The sequence below is a fragment of the Lepidochelys kempii genome, chromosome 8 (genome assembly GCF_965140285.1).
Source record: "Lepidochelys kempii isolate rLepKem1 chromosome 8, rLepKem1.hap1, whole genome shotgun sequence".
Taxonomy (NCBI): Eukaryota; Metazoa; Chordata; order Testudines; family Cheloniidae; genus Lepidochelys; species Lepidochelys kempii.
The window spans coordinates 15,433,612-15,453,097 of NC_136387.1; the positions used below are offsets into that span (position 1 = coordinate 15,433,612).

A 19,486-nucleotide genomic window follows, 5' to 3' on the forward strand; every position below is an offset into this window, starting at 1 on the left:
TAATCATTGGTCTCTGTGATTCAGACCCAACCAGGATCATGACCTCATTGTGCTAGACCCTGTATACACTTAGGGTATGTCTACACTACAAAATTAGGTCAAATTTATAGAAGTCGGTTTTGTAGAAAGCGTTTTTATACAGTTGATTGTGTGTCCCCCCACACAAATGCTCTAAGTGCATGTAGTCGGCAGAGTGTGTCCACAGTACCGAGGCAACCGTAGACTTCCGGAGCATTGCACTGTGGGTGGCTATCCCACAGTTCCCGCAGTCTCCGCTGCCCATTTGAATTCTGGGTAGAAATCCCAGTGCCTGATGGGGCTAAAGCATTGTCGCGGGTGGTTCTGGGTACATATCGTCAGGCCCCCGTTCCCTCCCTCCCTCCGTGAAAGCAAGGGCAGACAATCGTTTTGCGCCTCTTTTCTTGAGTTACCTGTGCAGACGCCATACCACGGCAAGCATTGAGCCCGCTCAGCTATCTGTCACCGTATGTCTCCTGAGTGCTGGCAGACGTGGTACTGCATTGCTACACAGCAGCAGTTAATTGCCTTTTGGCAGCAGACAGTGCAGTATGACTGGTAGCCGTCATCAACATAGTCCTGGGTGCTCTTTTAACCGGACACCTGGGCAAACATGGGAGTGACTCAGCCAGGTCATTTCCCTTGTTTCGTCTCGTAGCGATTCCGTCCTACCGGTAGTGCACTGTCTTTTAATCTCCAGCCAGCAGAAGATGATGGCTAGTTGTCATACTGCACCGTCTTCTGCCGAGCACCCAGGAAATGATGATGGCTAGCGGTCGTACTGCACAGTCTGCTGCCAGCAAAATGTATAAAGATAGATGAAGTGTCTCAAAATAAGAAATAGACCAGATTTGTTTTGTATTCATTTTCTCCTCCCTCCTTCCTTCCCTCTGTGAAATCAACGGCCTGCTAAACCCAGTTTTGAGTTCTATCCTGAGGTTTTGAGTTCTATCCCTGACGGGGTCATTCAGTTTCTCACAAAACCACCCCCTTTGTTGATTTTAATTCCCTGTAAGCCAACCCTGTAAACCATTTCGTCAGTCGCCCCTCCCTCCATCAGGGCAATGGCAGACAATTGTTCCGCGCCTTTTTTCTGTGCAGACACCACACCACAGCAAGCATGGAGCCCGCTCAGATCACTTTGGCAATTAGGAGCACATTAAACACCACGCACATTATCCAGCAGTATATGCAGCACCAGAACCTGGCAAAGCGATACCGGGTGAGGAGGCGACGTCAGCGCGGTGACATGAGTGATGAGGACATGGACACAGACTTCTCTCAAAGCACAGGCCCTGGCAATGTGGGCATCATGGTGCTAATGGGGCAGGTTCGTGCTGTGGAACGCTGATTCTGGGCTCGGGAAACAAGCACAGACTGGTGGGACCGCATAGTGTTGTAGGTCTGAGACGATTCCCAGTGGCTGCGAAACTTTCGCATGCGTAAGGGCACTTTCATGGAACTTTGTCACTTGCTTTCCCCTGCCCTGAAGCGCAAGAATACCAAGATGAGAGCAGCCCTCACAGTTGAGAAGCGAGTGGCAATAGCCCTCTGGAAGCTTGCAACGCGAGACAGCTACCGGTCAGTCGGGAATCAATTTGGAGTGGGCAAATCTACTGTGGGGGCTGCTGTGATGCAAGTAGCCCATGCAATCAAAGATCTGCTGATATCAAGGGTAGTGACCCTGGGAAATGTGCAGGTCATAGTGGATGGCTTTGCTGCAATGGGATTCCTTAACTGTGGTGGGGCCATAGACAGAACCCATATCCCTATCTTGGCACCGGAGCACCAAGCCGGCGAGTACATAAACCGCAAGGGGTACTTTTCAATAGTGCTGCAAGCACTGGTGGATCACAAGGAACGTTTCACTAACATCAACGTGGGATGGCTGGGAAAGGTACATGACGATCGCATCTTCAGGAACTCTGGTCTGTTTCAAAAGCTGCAAGAAGGGACTTTATTCCCAGACCAGAAAATAACCATTGGGGATGTTGAAATGCCTATAGTTATCCTTGGGGACCCAGCCTACCCCTTAATGCCATGGCTCATGAAGCCGTACACAGGCAGCCTGGACAGTAGTCAGGAGCTGTTCAACTACAGGCTGAGCAAGTGCAGAATGGTGGTAGAATGTGCATTTGGACGTTTAAAGGCGCGCTGGCGCAGTTTACTGACTCGCTTAGACCTCAGCGAAACCAATATTCCCACTGTTATTACTGCTTGCTGTGTGCTACACAATATCTGTGAGAGTAAGGGGGAGATGTTTATGGTGGGGTGGGAGGTTGAGGCAAATCGCCTGGCTGCTGGTTTCGCACAGCCAGACACCAGGGCGGTTAGAAGAGCACAGGAGGGCGCGGTGTGCATCAGAGAAGCTTTGAAAACCAGTGTCATAACTGGCCAGGCTACGGTGTGAAAGTTCTGTTTTTCTCCTTGATGAAACCCCCCGCCCCTTGGTTCACTCTACTTCCCTGTAAGCTAACCACCCTCCCCTCCTCCCTTCGATCACCATTTGCAGAGGCAATAAAGTCATTGTTGCTTCACATTCATGCATTCTTTATTCATTCATCACACAAATAGGGGGATAACTACCAAGGTAGCCCAGGAGGGGTGGTGGAGGAGAGAAGCACCACGAGGGGTGGTGGTAGACCAGGGCTTAGAGCCCACATGAGCTTGCCAGCAAAATAGAAAAGACAAAGGTCACAAAAGGGATCTAACATACAAGCAGAGTGAACAGTGTGATGATCGCAAATATCAGGCTTGCTCCACTATCTTTTGTTCTTGTTGGCTTGTTTCTTTTCTGTTTTTTTGGGTGAAGTCCTGTCAGGGAGGAATTAGCAAAGCTGACAAAGGAAAAGAGCGAGACGTTGAAGGGAAGAAAGGAATGAAAAAGGGAGAAGGAACTGGAGGGTGGAAGGCAGGTGTGCAGTCAGGCTGAGGTGAAGGGACTGTGAAGAAGGGGGTGGGAGAGAGGTGGAGCAAACAGCCAGTCAGCAGAGAAGGGAGGCATCTATTTTGTGTATATGCCCATATTTTCACTGCCCAATCCCGTGTTTGTGTGCACAGGCTGAGTACGCACATGGATGGGCTTTCTCAGCAAAGAGGCACAGAAAACATCAGCCTTCTAAGTACATAATGGTGAAGCCGTGAAGTTGGGACTCAGTCATTTTGGCGGAAGTCACAACTTGCTCAGCTCTGTAACCTGAAAGCTTGTTAAGAGGTGCTTCACCTCCCCACACTTGGAATAAAGCATGAAGAATCATTTCTAAAATGAAATTGTTTTTATTCTGTTTTTATCTGAACTCTCCTCAAATGGTAGGATTTATAGCTACAGTGTATTCCTCTGGCATGAATATACAAACGCCATGAACCTGTCCTGGAATGTAACTAAAAATGAGCCCTAAAGCAAAATCCTTGGAATTTAGGAAAAGTTTGAATCCAGATCCTGATCCAAACTTTGCAGTTTGGATTCCTCTCTGTCATGTCCTGTGGGACTTTGTCTTGTATTGTGGGTCTGTCTCTTGGAGACAGGATCCCAGGTAGATATTAGGGCGCTATGGGAGCCTTATTCCTCAGCTTCTTTGCTTGCTTGAATGTAACCATTATGGTGACATGAATGGTCAGATCCTTAACTGGTATAAATGGCAAAGCTATACCAATTAAAGCTGGTCAGAAATTTTCCACCAGACTGTTTTTCTGGTCAAAAATGGTGAGTCGTCAAACTCGAAATGTTTTGTGGAAACACCAATTTTGATGAAATTCCACTGTGGAAAAAAATCAGACCAAAACATTCCCGTCAAATCAAAACATTCCATTTTGACCTTTTTCCAAATGGAATGTTTTGTTTGTTCCGAAGCAACTTTTTGTTTTAATTTTTTTAATTTTGATAAAATATTTATACTATATAAGTCAAAATTGGAATGAAATGTTTTGACTTTTCAGAACAAAACTTTTCAATTGATCCAAAATATTTTTTTCAGAATGTTGTTAGATGGGAAATTTCAAAACTTTTAGATTTTGTTCAATTTTGGAGTGGGGAAAAAGTTCAAAATGGTGGTATTTTCCACAAAACAGAAAATCCAGTTCCTGCTCAGCTTCAATGCCGACTTACACAAGCTGGGGATCTTGCCTGCAATATGAATGTGATTTTAACATAGCTTATCACAGTTGAATAGCTTTTTCCAGGGCTTGCAGTTACAATGAATTTGTCCTGTACAGTTCATTTCATCAGGGTAGCTATGACATGGTGCTTATGGGAACCTGCCCCTGCACTTTGAAATTATTTGTAATGGTAAAAAATACCCTATTACTTCTATAGCACTTTAGAAACAACTAATTAGCATTTTTAGACTATTAATTTTATAGCCCCGCACAACACCCCTGTGAAGGGAGTTAATATCCCCATTTTGCGGGTGGATAAACTGAGGCAGAATGAGTCAAAGGCAGCACTTTGATTGTAATCCAGGAGTTCTGGTGCCTCCCTATCCTCACTCTGTTCTTCCCATCGCTTTCTTCTGCGAAATTAATGATTAATATCCAGACAATTGATGCACTTAAAAATCAAACCATAGGGAATCTGATCAAACGGAGACTCTGCTTTCCCTTTGCATTGGTAAGGAGATGTTGAATGAGACTTCTGTATACAGTGCCTTTATTTAAAATAAATCTCTGTAATCCACTTTGCAGAATTCTATTTTACAGATTATGTATTTACTTTTGTTATGATGCCTCTGGTTTGGACCAGGACCCGATTGTGTTAGGTGCTGTACAAAAACAGAACCAAAAACTGGTCGCTGCCCCAAAGAGCTTACAATCTAAGTAACTAAGGCATAAAGACATTTAAGTTGGTTTCCCTGGTGAAAGCAATAACACCTAGGAACATAAGGTATCATTCTGGAGAAGGAGCAAAAGGCAGTGAAAACATTGATTCAATATAGAGCACTACAAAATTATCAGATTACATCAGCTGGTGGGAAGGTCCACCAATGTAAAGAAGATCAGCGTTTGCACTCTGATTCAACACGTTGCTATTTAAACAGCTTGTCTTGCAGCTCCAAGTTAAAATATGCCCCTTTTGTTTTCCCCATTGTGCATTTACACCTTTAGTCTGAAGAATCATAAGCCATTATAGGATCTGATATGGCAAGTCACGTGAGTAACTGGAAAACTAGTCGGGCTTCAGGATTCAGGATGCTGCAAACAGAGTTATTTACAGGCTCTGAGTCTCCACTGCCTGGTGCAGTTACTCCTATGCAAAGTGGGTGGTAATGCTTTCCACGCCCTTTGCATGGGAGTGGAGCTTAGGGGCCAGATAGGGGAGGATCAATCCCACCCATAGGCTGTACAATTCTCACCAAACCCTTTTGATTAACAAGGCTTTACATAGGGTGAAGGGAGGGAAATGCACATGCCATTTTTTAAATCATGACAGGTGCAGTTGTGTGAGCAGCTTGGGGTTAAAACACAGGGAAAATCAGCACCCGCTCACTGCATTATTTCACAGGTATCTCTAGAAAATGCAATAATATCCAAAGGCAGATCTCTCCAATCTTTGCATGGCAGTGTATCCGCAGCAACGAAAACCTTTGGATTTAAAGCCCCAGAAATTCTGCCTTTAAAGTCACAAAGTGTCCATAGTCGCTGCAACAAGGTGTGTGTGTGTGTGTGTTTTGATGTTACGTCATGAAGTGTCATGTTGTGGGGCTGGCTATGGGAGTCCATCGGAATTTGTTTCTGGTAGGTTTTGTCGTTCCTTCTCCAGCAAATGAACTGATTTGGGGGAGGAGGGGAACTACAGTAAACACCTGAATAAAAACAACTGCAGATGAAAATGAACGTAACTGGAAAGGGAGGGCCTGATTCTGTTCCCATAGAAGGCAGTGGCAAAACTCCCATTGATTACATTGGGGCAGTTGGCACCGAACACTTTAGACACTGATTTATCCTTTGGGGACCAGGGGGAGGGGAAGGGTTCTGTTTATTTTAAACGGTGACGTTATTGGGGAACAAAGAGAACAAACTCCACCTCTGCGAACTATGCAAAATGAGAGGGAGATATTCTCATGTCATCCAAAGATGCCCATCTAGCTACTTTGGCTGAGATCAGAGCAGAATTGGATTCACTGCAATGATGTGCTCCCCTTGTTATGTGGGAATTTCCCCATGCCAGATGTATGCACAGTGCAAACTCCTATGACAACTTCACAGCCACAATGGCTCTCATTTAGTTAGGGAAATTCACATGGAGGCTTATTAGATTGCAAACTCCTTGGGGCAGGGACCATCTTTTTGTTCTGTGTTTATACATCTCCTAGCACAGTGGGGCTGGTCCATGTCTGAACCTCTTAGGCTCTACTGCAATACAAATAATATTAAATATTTAATGCACACTTTGTATAGATCTAATGTTCAGGTGGGGCAAGTTCTGCATTTATCTTTCAGGAGTGCAGCTTCTTAGCCTTTCCAGCTGCTCCAAGGGTCAAGCTTCTTGAATGAATGTCATTTTATGTTAGTGGCATGAAGTTTGTCCAAAGCTAAGCGCTCAGGATGTTTCTCAAGGCCCAAGTGGCACGGCATCTTTCCTAAAAATATACTGAAAGAAACCGGTGCCATTAAAGAAAATCTTTTTCAGGAAAGATCTACTAAAGACACCAGAAGGACAGTGAAATACTGGAAATGATGGCCTCGCTAAACAAGCTGCATAGCAGTGCGAGGCACCCTCCAGAGTGTTCAGTTTATGCTGCACTGTTCCAGGGTTCTATTTTAATACTACTCCAGCCAGCGCTGTACTCCTGACATAGCCTCCTCTGAGGTCGGAGCTCAGTTTATTTCCATCCGAGGTTATTGCCCGAAAATATTCCCAGTTTCATAGTCACCACTTCCAATTCCAGCTCTTTTACATACAAGCTAATTTGACTGGCAAAACAGAACATAGAAAAGCTGCACTGAACTATATACCCTAATTTAGGAAGTCACTAAGGAAGGTGGGGCTGGTTAGAGACAATCCCAGGGTATTTTAGGAGGTCTTTTTTGTGACTCTCAGCTGCAAGGTAGTGTCCTCCTTTCAGCCTTGCCCACTTTTGTCCCCAAATCTATGTCTCTAGCCTGTAATCTCCAAAAAAAATTCCCAAACACCCATCCTCCTATATCACGGTGTAACCTGTAGACACGTTCTCTCCTTTCATGTGTAGATGAATTTACCCAACTGAATAAACTATTATGGGCTGAAGAAAATCTTCATTAATATAGTTCATTTTCCCTGCTACATAGGAAATTTTAATGCTTTTTAAATTAAATTAAATTAAAAATTTTAGCTTTTTAAACAAAGTTGATTTCCTTCCACTGCTACGTGCTAAGCCTAATCCCACTCTAGGTTTATATCGATGCTGCGTTACACTTAGCAAAATTGTTTTCCCCGCTTCCAGTCCTACTTATGATCTAAGCCAGAGGGCAGCCAGCATGTTCTCTAGGTGGCTTTCATGAAGATTTTGCAGGGCGCATTGTGGGAGTGCTTCATTACCATGCAAGTGGGAATAGCCCCTCTTGTGGGGAACATCGGAGAACACAATGTCTTCGTCACCAATATCTATTTAGTAGATACAGTTCACATCAGGCAGGTGAGATGCTATCTGCTCTGAGCAGTAACTGCATGTAAGACCATGTAAATGAACCCAGTGCTTAAAGGACATGTACTCTCCAGCTGAGTAAAACCCACCACATGGATCAACTGATTCCACCTAACTACTGAACATCCATCTTGACACCATTCAAATTCTTACCTTTACTACTGGGCACCAGCAAGCACAGAGGCTATCAGTAATGGGTTAACCACAATATTCCCTTCTGCAGCTACACCACAAGCACCGCCAGTATGATGGGGAAAGACTTTTGTGACATTTTTGATACCTAGCTGAGGGAAAGGTGCTTTTCTCCCCTGCCCACAGTTGTCTGCCACTTTGAGTTGCATCAAAGTTAATGTATGAGTTGGTGATAGTGACAGATAATGAAATAATCTTTCTTCACCACTTCATTCCCTGTGCTTCCAGAGGCCATCAATCTTGCACAAATATGCTAGTTTTCAGTAACCCCTAATTTTTATGGCCTCGCTTTTATTTCTCTATTTTCCTCTGTATCTCCATTAGTGGTGAGTTACATGACCCACTTTTGACTATTGGGGTATACTTCCCCATGTTTCTTTACACTCTATTTCATGCCCAATAAGGGCCTGAGTCAAAACCCACTGAAGTCAATAGGAATCTTTCCATTGACCACGGTGGGCTTTGGATCAGGCCCCCAGTGTTTAGATCTTGGTCTTAACTTCCTATCCTGGTGTTTCTTTAAGGGCTTGATGCTGCAGTAGTTTTTTTTTTTTCAAGCAAAGCTTCCCATTTGAGTCCATAAGAATCTTGTCTGAGTAAGCAAGGAATGAAGCATCAAGCCTTAGCAAGAGCGTAAGTTCTCTAAATGTTCTGATATTTGTTCAGCATTAGTCACGCTGCACAACAAGGCCAGCTGACAGGGGATAGAAGCATTATTTACTGGTTGTGTCTGTGTGTGCATCCTTGCCAGCTGTCTTCTGACTTCTCCAATCTCTTTTCTCACTTCAGACTAAGGGTGTTATTCCTCAAACATGTCACTGACCCCAGAGACTGATCTGACCCAGCTTCTTCCTCAGCTAGAGCTTGAATTAGCATTGTCCCAAACTCAGCTGCATGCAAGAGTTCCACACACCATGTTGTAAGCAGTATCGGATTTCAGGGTCTCTAACTCAGGCCACGTGTGCTGCCCTATCTGCCCCTTCTCTCCGCTTGCCGGAGAAGGAGTGTTTTCTAATGCAGCGTAGTGCTTACTGCAATCCAGCATGTGGAAAAACAAAACCAAGTAAAAAGTTAAGCTTCTTTTTTGCAGCTAAATGTCTATTTGCTTTTCTACTTCAAGTGGTCTAGCCTGTCCGGCTATATCTACACTCAGGACGCTTCTAAAAACGTCTCATCTTCACTGATACCAGCTTGACTCCACTGGTATTAGCAATATTGGGAGCCAGAGCACAGACAGGCCACTCGTGCTTTTTTCTTTTAAGTACCAAGTCCTCTATTGCTGCTCAGAGCAGGGCTAACTGGCACAGTACTTAAAGTATCAGTGACAGAAAGTGGCCCACCTAAACTAGGGTTTCTCAATGTTTCTAACACTGGTAAAAATAAGCCACTGGTTCCAATGGTGGAAATTTTTTAAAATGTCTCCAATGCAGACCAGGCCTATGGCTCCCAGTTGACTCTCGTTGAAAGTGATGGAAGGAATCCCATTTGAGTCAATGAGTGTTCTGTTGGGTACTAGTCAGAATCACAACAGATCCCATATTTAAACATGGTGACACTAGGAGTATTTCCTCCAGCAATCTGACCCTCAGGAAATGCCCAAACAACCCAGAATACATTTTCTCATTAGCTTTCAAGTAAGTCAAATACATTTCATATATAAAACATTTTTATTAAAACAAATGTACAACACTTTTTATATACACAACTATGTACAGGAAAATGTTCAGTTACAATTAGTGATTTGATGTGTTTCCAGATATTTAAGCATAAATCAAAATGACCTCCCTCCTTTTTGTACTTTGTACTGCTCTGCATAGGCTTATAGCTTTTGGTTCTCTAATGATCTTCTCTACACAATTCATTGGGTATATACTGTACATGGTAGTCTATGTACTCTATTGCAATGAAGAGCATTAAGTTGGCTTGAAAGAGCATGAAAGGCACTGTATAAATAAAGTGTTATGCCCATCAGTGCAAAAATGTATGGGTCCCAAAGTGTGGCTGCTCTTTCATAATTATTAAATGAAAAATTGGTAGACGTCCTGCATAATGACAACAGAATAGAATGTCCTAGGAGCAGATCTTCTGAACAACTGTAATACGTAGAAGCAAAGCCTGTAGCTGATTTTCACATTTTCTTGGACTAAACATATTTACAAAAGTGAGGAATTTGATTTGTCGATCAAACGTGTGCTGGAGTGATCAAAGGAAAGAGGGTCAATTAGTGCAATTTTTGTTGAATCCAAAAATCTGTAATGATTGTCATCAAGCTCAAAAGTACTTCACCAGGTATGTAGCAACCAGAGCTAACATGAATAGGCACATTTGCCCTGTGCCCCCTAAGCACTGGCTTGGTAAAGGAGAGTAAATGAAACTGTAGATGATCTCCTCCAAAAGCAGCGCTTTTAAGTTATAATATGAAACACAGAGAGAGAAATGGGGATCCTAGCCCAGCTTCTGCTGACCCACAGCACCTTTCACTTGTATCCCAACAAAAAGGTCAGAACCCCATTTGACATTAATGTAGGAACTGCTTCACATCAGAAGCAATTTTAAGTTTTATAGGACAATGGCTTAGTCAACCAACGTCAATGCACACAGTTCTGCTAAGGTTTTTTTAATAATGGAGTTTTGATGGCTCGATCTGTTCAGTCCCAGAAGCTAAACGGAAAGTAGAGGTTCTTTTTTTTCACTCAGTCAGTAACAAACAAATGCCTTCCACTCTGCTCACTTTCATGAGGAACAGGAGAAGTAAAGCAGTTCACAGTCTGAGGAAGCAAAAGAGGATTACAAGCTACATGGAATGGCTTGTATACCAGTGGATCGAACTGTGTCCAGCCAAGAGAATTCTAGACTGCTTTTCAGATCAGTACAAAATCTGAACTCTATTTCCCCTAAAAAAAAAAAAAAAAGAAATGAGAAGAAATTTACTATGTGCAGCAGCAAAATATTGAATGTATATTAATAATACTATAGTGAAATTTAAACACTGTTCAAATGATCTCTGACTAAAATTGAATATATCAACAAGATTTTTATCTTAAAAATGCTTTAAATTTTCTGAAATCCTTATTACAACTTTTTTTTTTTTTTAAACATTCTCACTGGCCATATGGCTAGGTAACTTTAACACTGGAAACTGACACATATTCAAAGTAATCTGTAAGGCTAAAATGGAAATTGAGTTAAGCACGTATTTCTGTGAATTCCCACTAATTGAGCCAAGCCTGCATATAAACGTAACTTTTAAACACAAATCTGTGGTACATTTTCGAGTAAAAATTGTCTTTTAAAAAATCCCCAGCAAACTCCTTCAATTTGAAATTAACATGCTGGTCAGAAATCTCAAATAAAACAGAGTAATGCATGAACTGCTCTATTCTTTTTGGTTTTCCACCCAACTTAAGTCATCTTGCCTAAAGAGCTTAATCTGCTTCTCCCTCTGCCTCTGGTTGCATTCTCAGTAACTCTGCTTCAGAAATTAAGGTATTTGTACCTGAGGTTGTATCTATTTCAGAATCTTGCTCCTTGTAGCTGAAGTTGCTGCAAATGTTTTGTGTGCCGGGCTCATTGGTGAGATACCCTTTCCCACCGACACTGGTTGCATGCCAGTCTTGTTGTTCAAACAGCTGTAAGAGACGAAGGGGAAGGTTTGAAATGTGCAGGCCTTACAATGTTCAAGAAAACAAACCAAACCTGATTGGACAAACAGATCAGCATCAACAATATTTCCTACAAAGGGCTGATGATACCAGCTGGCATTGCAGTTAAACTTAAGGGCAGATTTCATCATGATGTAGATAACTATGAATACACATCATAAAACGACCTCACAATTTGCTGGGATTGTTAATTTTCACGCAAGAGAGCTAACACTGGACTAGCATAAGTACTGCAGATCAGTACTGAGGACCCCTGTAGGGAAGCTCGCACAAAACCTACCCACACTATGGTTACTGCTAATAGCCCCTCACTTTCATAAATGCTAAACCTTGCTCATACATGTAAAATTCCTATTAATTTAAGTAGGGATCACAGAACACATGCCTAGAGAACACCCCAAGAAAGAAGGTGCTTATAAATAATAGTGATTAATGTGTTACATGCCTAGATGTATAGCTAAATTGATTTAAATGCACCACGTTAGCTGGGGGTATAGAAGAGATTCCTTCTAGAGTGTAAATGTCTTCTCAGTCTCTGATCCATCACTAGGCTTTTCAATGTTTGTCTCTCAAATGGTACATGTGCTCTCAAAGTGACAGAAGAATATAAAGTATTTCCACCTGTGTGTGTTCTCCATATTCTGGCTGTACACAGGATTTTTATTTACAAGTACACCTAACTCTGTTTATATGTTTTGTTTTCTCCTCCTCCCTTGATACAAATAGCAACTTATTCAATATTATTCTGAAAAGAAGAAATAATCTTTTTACCTTGTAAAGTTGCTCTCTCATTTCTTCTGCATCATCATCTGTTACTGTTAGGTTTTATGAAGACATGGGGAAAAGATGAAAACATGTTTCCATTAACTCGGTGTCTTCACTGGCAAAAATCACAGATCAGCTTCCCAGCTTTTCCATTCAGTTATCACCAGAGGCTACTTCACGTTTTCTATTGACATAATAGCACTAAAACATCTTATAAGCCAGGAGATTCAGGGTCACTTCTGCCACCTCTATGGGTAACAGGAAGCCCTACGAATTTCTGCAGGCTATAGACATCACCACTCTAGGAAACTCTGAGCCCCTTGTGTACCCCTCCTCCTGCAGTGATGTGACATGGTTTTGGGGATAGATCACATCAGAGGAGTGGACAGCTGATCCACAACTGGAGGCTTCCATCACTCTCAAACTTCCCCTGTCCTCTTATAAACCCAGTTTCTGTTAGAGGTCATGGACTTCAGTGACAGTTGTAGGCTGGCTATGCATCTGCTCTACACCCTCCCAGCAGGTTGGGGGAAGAAATCTTTCCCCCTGGAGCTCTCCAGTACAAAGCACTGTGCAACAATGAATCCTGATCAGAGATCTCTTCCTTACCCCTGATGGTGACACCTTTATACCTGGAAGTGAGTAGTCTGAGACATGTTATATCCCAGCACAGTTCAGGCAGCTAATGAAAATATTTTTCATCCAAACCTTCAGTCCCTGTGCCCTCAAAACTGCCAATGACTTCAGCAAGAGTTTTGCACGTATAAGAGATGCAACATGAGGCCCTTCAACTTTAACAAACTAAAGCTTTTTGTTTTTGTAATAAATTTCACTACAGATGAGTAGATCCCATTAACCCTGGAACGCATCCTAGATCTTGCCACTTGTACAAAGGGCCTATTGTTTTTTCTGGCACCCCATGCAGCTTCATGTCTTGCTTCTGCCCCTGAAACCATCAGTGGTAGGATTATTTCTATCTGGTTGACCTGAAGTTTCAACCAATAAAATACCAACCTTCAGAAGATGAAGCCAAAGGTGACACTTGAAGGTGGTAAAGGTCATTGGTGCTGTCAGCCATTGCTATTTCCATTGGATTTCTCCAATCTGTCAGTGCATTCATATCACACGGTGAGAGATCTGTGGAATGCACAAAAAGGAAGAGTTAGAATTTTTAGGAAATGCAAAGGCTTTCTGATTCGGAATAGCCTCCAGTCCCTCATGGCCCATGCTACAGCACATTGCATATATCCCATTATATAGCTGTCAAGGAAAAGCCACCGTTACCGCTGATTATGAGGCTGAGATCTCCTATACTGGGGTTTGGTAAGTGCAGCACATTCTGCTAAGTTAGAAGAACTAAAATTGAATCTCACCTAGGGTGATGGAAGCGTTCTCAATCTCCACTTCTTGTTCTGCATAGCTGTGAACTGTATAACCACTGTGGTCATCTGGTAGACTGCTGCTGTTCAGTGCTTCTATTGCCTCATCCATCCTTGGGTCTTCGTATGTCTATAAAGACACGTGCATTGAATGAAAGATCTACTAGACCAAGATGTGATCTATTTGTTCCCGTCTGTCAAAACTTCAAAGCAAACCTCTGACTTCTTTAACTGCCAGAGTCAATACATACCTTTCTCTTACTCCTGTTTTTTGACTCTCTAGATGACTTTGACTTCCTTTCTGTGAAAGCAAAAACAAGGTGACCATGAGAAAAAGCCTGCAGCCACTTCAGATGGCTCCAATCATACACGACCGCAATTGCTCTGTGTAGTAATGCTTTGCGCTGCAAGGGCATGATCGTGCTCTGGGAGTTTCACCATTGATTTCAGTGACAGCAGTGACTGCTGTATTCTTCCCACCCCTGAGAGGAGCGCACTTCTGTGCCTGATGAAGTGATCCCATTAGGGGTATTGTGAGAATGAATTAATTTTCAAAAAAGTGCCATGAGATCTTGGGATGAAAGGAGCTCTACATCCAAAGTAATATTTAGCAACAGTAATAAGACTGCCTATTCACAGCAATACTTTACTTCTATCAAGGAATTTATACTGTACCTATTCACAAGCAGAACAGGAAACGTAAACAGACTATAAACTGCAGTAATGGTCCCCTTAAGGCAAAGTATTTTGAGGATAGGCTGTAATACACATACCTTTTTTCTGAAGCTTTGTTAAGGGTGGTAGCATCCTGTAAACTCGGACTGCGCTGCAGCCTTTGTTGACACTTTTGTCCTTCACTTCCTCAATATCAGGCAGTGAATTCATGGCACAGCGGAAATTTGCCTTCCAAGTTTTGGGGTCTGGCGCTTTCTCGCCTATCTTGTATCTCCCTATAAATAAGGGATGGTGCGTAAATATTCAGAATTTTCAGACTACTCTGCAGTGATCGTTCCCAAAAGAATTAGTTTGTGTTCCATTCTTCAGTCATATAAGGCAGTCAATATAGTTACATGGGATGTAGATTAGCGTAGAATTAGGCTCTACCTGTTTATGTGATAGACAGAATTTAAAAACAAGCACGTACCAGTATGAATGGCCCAGCTCCGGAAAAGGCAGGCATCTTTATCTATATCCCAGCCATGTTTAGCTGCATGTTTCCATGGGATTTGGAACATCATCTTATCCTGTAGTTAAACAATGCAGTTTTGAATACAGGGAATATAACATACACCCACTCGTGACTAAATATGGACTTAATCCAAGATAACTCAGTCACGCCAAGGGAACTCTGCATTAAGTCTGCCACCAGATTCCTAAAGTAGGATTCACTTAGTACCATATTATGTGCTACATCCCATATAACGTTCCCCAAGGGTTCTGAGTTTCAAAGAGCTGTATAACAAGATATAATAGATATGAGGGACACTGTCAGCCTCATCTCAGAACTACCTTGGTCTGTTGGTTTGTCTCTGATCCTTATGTTTATCATAAAATTGTGTCTTTCTCTGTCTGCACAGAATCTTTTTAAAAATTAACAATAAGGACCTATGGACACCATAAGAAAAATATTTCCTACAGTGCAACACAATAATTTAGCTCAGATAGCTCCTTTCATATGCGCTTCAAGACACTTTACAGTTCAAAATATTCAACGAGCAAAAAGTCCTGAATCAATGAGGATAAACCTAAACAATCTTATTGTGGGTGCGTGTCATATGGCTGTAATTCTCAATGAAGTGGTGGGCATACAGTATTGAAGTCAATGGTTCAGGTGCTCAGTATCTCTCAAGATTTGGTGAGACTAGTCAATCATTCAGTGGTTGAGACTGTAACACTGATTCCTTAACTGAGATAAATGACTTGACAGAGGCAGATCTCAGATGTTCTTGGCTCCCAATGTTATGGCCTGACTGCTCTCATTTTTTTTCCTTCCTAGTACTTCCCCTATAAAAGTCTGGTCTACTCCATTCATCATTGATCAATTACAGCTACTGTTTTCTGAAAACAAAAATGCTGTTTTATATAGTGTGTGTAAACTCTTTCCATTTTCTTTTAATCTATTTATGTGACCTTGATTTTTATATAACATCAGCTAAGAATACCAGGATGAGGATGATTAAAGATACAAAAGTAATGACAAAGAGACCCACCTTGTTGATCCACACCAATCCTGGTATTTGATTGGAATTAATCTGCAACTCCAGCCAAGGCCTCATGCGCATTCTTGTTACTGGCATGTTGTCTGTGAAAGGAAAATAATAAATACAGGTAAGCAAAAGAGTAAATATTCTGGTATGCTGGTCATTTTGTAATGACATCCCTCACTCCTTACTCTTAACACTCGTAGTAATGGGCAGTATGCATTCAACAAAACCAAAACTTGGCCCAGAATCAATAAACAATTTCTCTTCCGACATCTTGGCAGTTTCTGAATGGCAATTTTTGTTCTAATCTGGCTACATGATCCCTTAAGTAGATAAGTAAAATTACTGAATTTGGGAAACTGGATGGCTCCAGAGGTTGGTACTGGGATGCAGAGCACTTCCCATCTAGGGTCCCATTCAGAACTCAGCCCTGCAGCGAGAGAGAAGTATTACTCTAGGTGCTGTTTGGTGGCTTACCTGAAAAGAGTTTGGTCTGAAACCTTCACCCAGTGAGCAAATTGCCACATCTCACAAGCCTCTCACACCTCTGGTTCTTGGCCTCCCAGGCTCGGTGCAGAAGGCAAGGAGTCAGAGATTCATGGACTCTGAACTCTCTCTTTGCAACCACAGTGTTAGTCACTCCAAGCTGTGGCCAAGGCATGCTGGCAGGGCAGTGTGAGTTGCTAAGTCCTGTGCTGCACTTGTCCTGTGCCATACCAAAGGATGGATGTCAGTCTCCAGGGCTATCACACCTGCACATCTCCTGAACAAAAAATTCTTAAGTCTTTGTACCCGGGAGAGGGGGCGTGTGCATGTGAAGCGTGAGTGTTAGGCTCCAGAGGAAGTATAGTCTAGCAAAAAAATTCTTTCTGAGGGAGTGTCTTTGTTACTTGTCTTTTCCTTGCCACTTATTTCAGTGCTAAGTTTCCCCTGTTCTTAATGTTTACCTTTTCAAAAAAACCAACAACATTGCAGTAGATTAGTCTATAAACATTACACTCTGCTACAAATTTCTCCTTACATTAAGACCTACTGGCATAAATATTATTTCTTGTCTTGTTTTTTTAGGAAAATATCAGCATTTCCAAAACAATAGAATTCAGCATTTTACAAATCCTAGACCTTCCTCGACAGCTTCAGGGGGCTGGCAGTGGGGTTAAGCTTACATAACCCAACTCCCCTTTATAATAGGAGAGGAGATCAAATAAATACTTTCTCCAAGTTAACATGCAGCTTTTCCACTGGGCTTCTCTTTTCCTAGAACACATTCCTGCCTGTATGGCCTCCATGTGGACATTAGCAGTTAGCTTTGGTGCTAGGATAGGCTTAAAGAAGGGCTGCAAAATTGAACTCAAGGAATGATGCTTGGAGCCCTATTGTAAAACACAGTTAATTAGATAATTTCAAGCCAGGAGCGGTTCTTGACTTTGACTAAAAAAGCCTCAGTTGACATTACTTTCAGCTTTATGCAGCTCCTTCATACTTAATGACAAGTATATAAACTGAAACAGGAATGCAATGTTTGTGACTGAAAATAGCATTACTAAACCCTGGCAAGCAATCCTGAACAGCAAATTATATTTATGATGTAATGTGTCTGATAATAGCAGCCTGAGGCCCCAATCGCAATCAGGTCCTCCGTACACATATACAGAAAGGCATGGGGCCCTGTCACTGTATGCTTACTGTTCCTCATGGATGTATTGACACAATAGATTATGCTAACATGAAGAAATGTTATGCAATATTTTCATTCCTAAGCAGCCAATAACTAAGGTTTCTGACTTCCACTCTCACTACCTACCCCGTTGGGCAAATTATAATACAGAATGTTGTACTTTTCTCCATGACCCTTGTGTTACTCAGATTCAGATGGGTTTATTAAGCATGCTTGCATTCAGCATTTCCTTGCACTGGGGAGGTGTAAAGTTAGAGCTTTGCCATTAATTTCACACAGTTTGTGAGTGTTCATTTTACTTATCATTGGTTTTGTGAGATTAAAACAATGCCATCAACTGTGCTAGCTCCAAAATTTTTGCGGTGATTTTTTGTTTAAACTTGTATTTATATGCGTATTTATACAATATATATTTCCAAAATACATTTCAAAATACATCCCGCGATCTTATATTTCTCTAGCTAATAATTATTCACCTGAATTTCACACACTTAAATGTTAATTTGCAACATGGCTCATTGAACAAACAATCCTCAAATTCACTAAATCATAAAATACAGCAGTCACCTCTTTTGTGGCCAGTTCTGCAAATGCCTGAAGATTTGACTCTTTATTTGTTGGTCCCACAGATCTTTCCCCATAAACCTTGACTATTTTTAGCTTTTCCCAACCTCATCTGCATTCAAATGCTTTAATTCTCTCTGCTGCCGATGAACGCTGCTCTCCGGTGTTGAAGCCAAAAGCATGATTTTATTTTCAGCCTTTACTTCCTGTGTATCAGAGAGCAGCAACAGCACCCTTTGTTGTCACACAGTTGCTCGTATTTGTCTCAATCTCTTCCCCCACCCTCACCTCAGAAAGCAGTCTGATGCACAAGCACAGAATTAGAGGTGCTTCTTACTTTGTCTTTGCATAACTGTACATACAAGTAAAAGCAACAACAAACCCTTTCCTCCCTAACAAGATAAATTCTGTCGCCAGAAAGTGACTGAACCTCTTACGTGCACAGCCGCTAAACTCCTCGCAAATTCGCTAAACTCCTCGTTTACCAGTTCAGAAGTTGATTTGCAGGGCTAAAGCCATTTATTGCATCTTACTTGCCATGCAAACTTCCTGCGACTGATCTCTGCTCTCTGTCCCCTGGCTCACACGACTAAATACTCATTGCATCCCTTGTCTTGCCAAGCCTCCGTAGACCAGCTGCTTTCCTGCTATTTCCTTGTTGGCCTCCCTGATTACAGGACCGAATGCAAAGTCCTGCAAAGTCCCGCAACTCTAGTTCCCAAGTTGTCCTGCACCGAGTGCTCTTGGCAGGAGCGGAGAGCAGGAGACTCTTGGCAGGAGACTCGACGGCAGTTAGCTGCACCAGGCGTGGACCCACCTTGTTCGCCGGTCTCCAGTGCACAGCCTTGCAAAGGTGCCCGGTGAGCCGGTAGATCCGCCTCCCGTGAACGACCCGCGGCTTCTGCAGGCTGCGAAGCGGAGTGGTCTCAGTATATCCTTACACTACCCGGGATTCCCCACCACCTTGGCCAGAACGTCTCCTGCCGACCAATCAGCATTCGCCCAAGAGCTTGACTGGGCTCCGCCCGCCGCTCATTGGCTGGCTGGCGAGCATCATTTCGGGGAAATCAGGCTGTTGTAGCGCTAGAGCTGAAGGGGAAGTACGGCTCCCCCCTCCCCCGCCCGTCTCCCTGCTGCTCCCTGGGTGTGGGAGCGGAGGGATGGGGGTGAGAAGTGAGAGGCTGCTTAGGAGCCCTCTGAAGCTGCCTCCCCACCCACCGTGCACCCATCAGTGTCACAGGAGCAGGTGGATTCCCATCCCACCCCCGTCCCTATCCCTGGGGGTGAGGGGGAGACAGGGCCTGGCTCCCACTGTCCCAGTTTCTCTAACTGGTCACATCCATCCCTGTACTTCTGAGGGGCTGGAATCCAAATAGGGATCTGGGTGCTGTGTCCCGCTTTCAGC

The 19,486-nt window shown here is 42.9% G+C and overlaps 1 protein-coding gene across 4 annotated transcripts; it reads right to left on the bottom strand.

Annotated features, from left to right (window-relative positions):
• Positions 1-9,477: 9,477 nt before the first annotated feature.
• IRF1 (interferon regulatory factor 1) lies at positions 9,478-19,033 on the bottom strand. 4 transcript variants are annotated; one of them, XM_073355654.1, is made up of 11 exons: positions 18,899-19,033; positions 16,317-16,545; positions 15,846-15,937; positions 14,780-14,879; positions 14,409-14,585; positions 13,887-13,936; positions 13,630-13,765; positions 13,271-13,393; positions 12,263-12,306; positions 11,326-11,458; positions 9,478-10,723 (listed from the first exon to the last, which is right to left on the bottom strand). In XM_073355654.1, the coding sequence occupies exons 3-11, from the start codon at positions 15,930-15,932 to the stop codon at positions 10,617-10,619; spliced, it is 957 nt and encodes a 318-aa protein (XP_073211755.1). In that variant the 5' UTR covers positions 15,933-15,937; positions 16,317-16,545; positions 18,899-19,033; the 3' UTR covers positions 9,478-10,616. The 4 variants fall into 4 exon arrangements, with proteins under 4 accessions (XP_073211755.1, XP_073211753.1, XP_073211751.1 ...); XM_073355652.1 differs by lacking the exon at positions 16,317-16,545; XM_073355650.1 differs by lacking the exons at positions 16,317-16,545; positions 18,899-19,033 and adding an exon at positions 18,615-18,882.
• Positions 19,034-19,486: the final 453 nt, after the last annotated feature.

Excerpts from the sequence above, each read along its gene's own strand:
- IRF1 (XM_073355650.1), bottom strand. Across the intron at positions 14,586-14,779 it reads GAGCTGGGCCATTCATACTG|GGAGATACAAGATAGGCGAG; the intron begins GTACGTGCTTGT and ends CCTTATTTATAG. Across the intron at positions 11,459-12,262 it reads TGAGAGAGCAACTTTACAAG|CTGTTTGAACAACAAGACTG; the intron begins GTAAAAAGATTA and ends CGTCTCTTACAG.